At 58.8% G+C, this 6,000-nt stretch overlaps 1 protein-coding gene across 2 annotated transcripts in view; it reads left to right on the top strand.

Moving 5' to 3' along the window:
- Nucleotides 1-2,051: 2,051 nt before the first annotated feature.
- The window catches only part of E2F3 (E2F transcription factor 3), an 80,095-nt gene continuing 76,146 nt past the window's right edge, over nt 2,052-6,000 (top strand). Inside the window, exon 1 of one of the 2 annotated variants that reach the window (XM_004593092.2) lies at nt 2,052-2,338. In XM_004593092.2, coding sequence (XP_004593149.1) covers nt 2,321-2,338 — 18 coding nt within the window. In that variant the 5' untranslated portion in view covers nt 2,052-2,320. The remainder of the gene's footprint in view (nt 2,339-6,000) is intronic. The other variant, XM_058667531.1, reaches the window with a different exon arrangement.

Here is a 6,000-nt window from a genome sequence, read left to right as displayed (position 1 = left end):
ATAGAAGGAAGGCTTCTGCTCCACCCCCTAAGGAAAAAAAAAACCCTTGCTCCGCTCCGAGCCAATCACGGAGGCCTATGTAAATGAAGCCCCTGTCGCCCCGGCAACCGCGATGCACGGCAGCCAATGAGCACCACCCCCCCGCGGTCCTGCTGCGCGATTGGTACGGAAGGGAGGAGTCGCAGGCCCAATGGGCTGCCGGAACGGGCCTCGGAGGGCTGTGGGGCGGGGATATGCAAATCTGGTTTGAAAAGCCGGCGGGAAATCTGAGTTTCGCGGGAGGACCTTGGCGCGTAAACCGTATCCCTTCATTCATTGTCAGCAGCAGCTTCCTGGAGCCATTTTTCAGCTGCCGGCTGCAGCAGCCCGGGCTGCCGCCGCCGCCTCGCAATCCGTTGCATCGGCCGCCCCCGACGCCTCCATCCCGTCTCGGGGCCAGCTATCCGTGCGGCCAGGACCCTCCTCTCTCCAGAGCCCCGATTATTTTTGGCCCCCGGGGCCTGTGCGGTGCGGAAAAATAAAAAGAAAAGAGAGAGGAGAGAAGGGGGCTAAGGAAGCGCCGGGCGGGGAGGCGAGGAGAAGGACAGACTTGGAAACTCCGGCTGCAAATAATAAAAAAAAGAAAAAGAAAGCAATACATGAATAGAGCATAACACTAAAAAAAAAAAAGAAAGAAAAAGAGAGCAAAGAGCGAGAAATGAGAAAAGGGATCCAGCCCGCCCTGGAGCAGTACCTGGTGACCGCCGGGGCCGGGGAGGGGGCGGCCGTCGTCGCCGCCACAGCCTCCATGGACAAAAGGGCACTGCTGGCCAGCCCGGGCTTGGCCGCCGCCCCGGGCGCGTACATCCAGATCCTCACCACCAACACCTCCACCACGTCCTGCTCCTCCTCCCTGCACGGCGGCGCCGTCCCCCCGAGCGCCCCCAGCGCCCCCAGCGCGGAGCCCGCGGCCGGCCCCCTGCTCTACAGCACGCCGCACGGACCCTCGAGCACAGCCGGGCTGCTGCAGCAGGCGCCGGCGCCAGGACGCGGAGGCGGCGGCGACGGCCCTCCGGTAATGCCCTCCGGGAGCCTCGGCGGGGAAGGCCGCGCGCGCGGGGCTGGGGGTGGCGGGCGGCCCGGGAGCGCGAGGCCGAGCCGCGCGGGCCTGCGACAGGCCGCCCCGCTCCTCGTCCTCCTCGTCCTCGTCCTCCGAGGGCTCATTGTTGGACTTGCGCCTTCCCACCGAGCGCCGCTCGGCCGGCCAGGCGGGGAGCGCGGCCCGGCCGCCGGGTGCCAGCGGGGACGGCTTCGGGGCGACCCGTGCAACACATTCCCAAACTTTTCGGACCCCCCCCAACTCTGCTTTCCCCTGCACTTTTCCCCCTACCTCCCTCCCCCCCTGTGCTTCTCCTCCCCTCCAACTCTCGAAGCTTCCTCTTTCTCGGGCGTAGGAAGGGGTCACGCCCCGGATGGAGAAGGGGGTGGGGGAGGGAGCTGGGAACTGGGGAGTTGGGGGACCCCCGGCAATGCGGCCCCTGCGACCCTAGCGTGTGTGTGTGGGGGGGTGCTCATCCCCCACGCCACTGTCGGAGGCGCGAGGGTGGCTAGGGGGGCGTCCCTGCAGCGAGCTCTCAGTTGCAAGGGGCTCGGCCGGGCTGCGCTTGACAACATTTTGGGGGACTGGGGGACGCTCTGTGAACTCTGGGGGTGGGCCACAGAAGGGCTGGGGGAGGCAGAGGGGAGTCGGGGTCGGGGTGGAGGAGCGCGCTGTCGGCTGGGGCGTGGGCTGGCCGGCCGAGGGGGACTCTCGGGGCTGGCTTGGCGCTCGGCCTGGGCGCATCCTGGCGGCGCCCGCGTGGCCTCCTTTCCTCGCCGGGCCCCGGGCCTGCCTTGGACCCGCCTCTGCGAGGCTGGGCCCCTCTCCTCCTCGGGCGCCGTCCCCCTGCTCTCCGCCCCTGGGCGGCGGAGGGCGGGGGCAGTCGGTTCCCGTCCCGCCGCCAGGGTCTGTCCGTCTCCCCGGGACCCGCCGGTGACGTTTCGCACACGTGCGCGGAGGACGCGCCTGTGACTGGGGAGGCGGCGGCGGCGGGAGGGGGCGCTGGAGGGGCAGAGGGGGCACCCACTTCCTCCTGTTCGCCGGCTCCCTGGCCTGGGACGGTCCCGGCGCCCTCGCAGCCGCCCCGGGCACCGCCGCCTCCCGCCGCTTCGCCTCCCTCTTCCCCCTGCACACACACCCCCGCCGGCGCCCGCCCTCGCCCGGCGCCGCCGGTCTGCTCGGCCCTCCGGGCCCCCCTCTCCAGCCGGCCCCCGCCTCCCCGGAGCCAGGCTGGTTTCGGAAATGCCCTTACAGCAGCAGGTTAGTGACCGGGACAGTCGGGGCTGCCGCCGCCGCCGCGGGCACCGGGCGGGGCTGGGCCGAGGCCGTGCGGGGAGGCGAGTGCGCGGGGTTTTGGAGTGGGAACGGGGGGTTGGGTGCTGGAGGGAAATGAGTAAGCAAGAAAAATCTAACTAAGTCAGTGGCCCGGCCTCGGGCTCCGGGAGCCCCCCCCGCCCGGGGTGGCAGGGTGCGCCTCGGAGGGTGGGCACGGTGTTGACCGGGCTGCCTTCTCCGGGGGCGGATGGATGGGCGCCGGGAGTGCGGAGGGGGTTCTCTTCCCAGGGCCGAGAGGTGCTCTGCCGCGCGTCTACCCTCCCCCGGTGCTGGAGGGGGAGGGGGCGGGTCAGAGGGTAGGGTGTCCGAGGGGTTCCCGGGCCTCCCGCCGCCCCCTCCCTTTGTCCCCGTCATTTATAAAGCGCCTTTGAGGGATGATTGAGGTCAGTAGGCGGCTTCTCTTTTTCCGTGGTACTCGAAAGAAGTGTGTCCGGGAGGTCTTCCCTCCCCCCACCCACCGCTTCTTCTTTTTTCTCCCTTTCTTCCTTGCCTCCATGCATCCCCTTGGTCCTTCACCCTCGTGGCGAGGCTAGAACCCACCCAGACTCGGTTGGATAAAGGCTTGCCGGCTGACACGGGTCTTGGAGCTCCTCCTGTCTCAGCTGCCAGTGGGGGGTCTATTTTCTGGAGAATCAAGACTTGCCAGGGGGATGGGGGTTGTCTTAGAGTCTGCACATAGGGCGGCACTTTGCGACCTGGCAGGGGTTTGGGGAGAATGAAGGTGTTTCTTCCCATACTGTTGTCCCTGTCCCTCTCTTGGTTGGGTTTCTAAACTGCCTCCTAGGCGCCCCGCAGGTACTTGGTGGGGATGTGTGATGCAGTGTGTCAAAGGAGCTCACCGGGGTTTTTAGTGACTAGGGTCCACCAGCAGGGGGGAAAGAGTACAGCTCTTGCTTTCCACCTCGTGGGGAGCTGGCGTGCCGGGTTCTGAGTTGCAAGAATATTCCATGCTTTTATGAGCACTAAATACTCCCACTGACTTGACCGAAACATGCTTGGACATATGGTAAGCCCATTCCACTCCTGCCTATCCACAGTCCAGTGGCTGTGTGAGAACCTCACCTGAAACAGACCGGCCACTGACACTTCCCGGAGTGGATTCACTGTTATGGGGGGGAGAGGGTGGGGGAGTTTTAGTCATGAGAGACTGTGAGACCACCAAATGGCGCTTTTATTTTTTTAAATCATACAATTCCTGCAGGGCTAGGTTTCCAAGACTTAACATAGCCAAATGTTAGTGTGATTCATTGAATTTAAGTATTTAAAGTATATATATATATTTTTAAAAGACCCTCAACACCATCGAAGTTATTTCAGAACTTTATCCTATGGGCTTATTATTCTGGGGAGATCTATATATTTGAATGTGTGTATATAGTATCTTCTATTAAAGGAATATAAATATTGCACGTATACCTACTCAGCAGCATTATTGTATAGGATTGCCGTGCGTGCTGAATCACTGGTTAATTGTGCTTTTAAGAGCTATTGGCTTGTGGAGGGTGGAGGGCTGTAGTTCTTCAGTGCATTCAAGGTTCTAGGCACGGAATGTACAGTTTGACTGGTTTTTCCTCATCAAAATTGTGTAATCCCCCGCCCCAAGTCTAGGCAATTTCATGCTGTTCTTTCTCTAAGCAGGGATAGGCGGGAGCTGATAGTAATTGGTTCCACAGAGATAAGAGCATCTCCTCACTTTGAGCCCAAGGAGTTTAGAAAGCTTCAGGTGGCCTGCTATGCAGATGCACCTGGTTCTGATCCCACCTTCTGTCTCAAATTCTTAGCTATAGAAAGGGGAGAGATGGGAGAGCCGCCTGACCCAGCCAAGGGCCTTCGTCAGCTCTCGAGCAAGTCACTGGCTGGTAGAACTGTTTCCTTTTTAAAGCAGGGGCAATGCCAGTGCTATCTTTGAGGGTCTAAGGACTTAAGTATGAAATGTGTGTAAAACGTGGCGCAGTGCCTGGCAAGTCGTGGATGCCTACAGTTGAGAAATGTCTTTTTGATGACTTCGAGAAGTGTTAAGACCGCTTGTACATGGCCCCTGTATTCACATATGTAAGCAGAATGGTTGAGCATTTATGAAAGTGTTGTTTTAAGCCATTAATGCATGTGGGTGTTTGTATGTCTAAAATATGGCCATCCCAGGAGTAGATTAAATTGGGACTCCTTGCTAAGAAGGACGCCACTGAAGCATGCATCTTGAGTTGTGACAAATGAAGACCTGTGCCTCCTCACCCTTTTGCCTGAGTTTAGTCTTCCCCTGGATTTCAGGGACCTGACAGTCATGGGGAACAGTTTGTGTTCCAACTCTTCAACCTTCACCATGTCAAACACTTGCAGGGAACAGATTTGAGTGTTAGAGGTTGGGTACAGTGGCTAAATCCTCACCTTGCAAGCCCAGCATCCCATATGGGTACCAGTTCATGTCCTGGCTGCTCCACTTCCCATCCAGCTCCCTGCTTTATGGCCTAGGAAAGCAGCAGAGGATGGCCCACAATCCTTTGGCCTCTGCACCCGGTGGGAGACTCGGAAGAAGCTCCTGGCCTCTGGCTTCAGATCGGCTCAGCTCTGGCCATTGCGGCCATTTGGAGAGTGAACCAGTGGATGGGAGATTTTTCTCTTTCTCTTCTCTCTGTAAATCTGATCTGCCTTTCCAATAAAAATCAGTGCTTAGAGGTGAACTGTCGGAGATGAATCCAGAGAAACCAACGTCGCAAGTGCTGGCCACTGGAGCAGGTGGGGCTTTCGTTCATCGAGGAAAAAAAAAAATGGAGATCTGTTCGTGCCAGAGGCAGTGACCTGTCACATCTCATCCCGTATATCCTCCTGTTGTAGCAGCCTGCTGGTTACGTCTTGGGAGAGAACCCTTGCCACTGGGATTTTCGTCTGAGCATGGAGGAGCCAGGGTGCAGCTTCAGCAGGGACTCTCCCTGCACAAGAAGAGCCGGCTTACCGCGATTCTGCACTCAGTCATCTGGCTTCTGCTGAGATACATGCTTGATGCCAAGTTCAAGCTAAGCATGTGTGGTCACTTTTAATACTTCAGAATGGAAGTTTTCATAGAATGCAGTACCCAGACTTGAGCATTGCAAAAAGCACCACCCCTGCAATCCCTTGAGCCAAAGCACGTGGAAGTGTGGTGTCGTGAGTGAAAGCACCCGAGCCGGAGAACAGGAAAGGGGCTTATTGGCTGGCGTGGTTGTCCTGTCCACCACCACCTTGTGTCGCACTGGGGAACGTGGATTCCAAGTTTGACGTGCTGGTAAAGCTAACGTGAAGACAGACAATAATACTCTCAGCTTAAACACGAAGAAGTTAACAACACCGGGGGTAGCAGAGCTTTTATTGTTTTCCCTCGACTCTGGCGGCGTCATTGTCAACCCCAGAAGTGGACCACCCCACCTGTATACCCCTGTCCAAGATCCCTGTGTGGTTCATTTGGCAGATCACTTCAAATAGTGTGTTGTGCCTGCTCCCGCTGTAGGACCAGTTAAAACCCACTTTCCCAGCTGAGCACCTTGTAAGTAGCTGCTGGCATTTTTAACGGGGAAGGGTGAACATGAGCTGGCTGGACTCCTGGTGTCCAGTCC

The sequence above is a fragment of the Ochotona princeps genome, chromosome 1, assembly GCF_030435755.1.
Source record: "Ochotona princeps isolate mOchPri1 chromosome 1, mOchPri1.hap1, whole genome shotgun sequence".
Taxonomy (NCBI): Eukaryota; Metazoa; Chordata; class Mammalia; order Lagomorpha; family Ochotonidae; genus Ochotona; species Ochotona princeps.
Note: the sequence above shows the minus strand (reverse complement) of the source record. Positions and strands in the feature narration are given on the sequence as shown.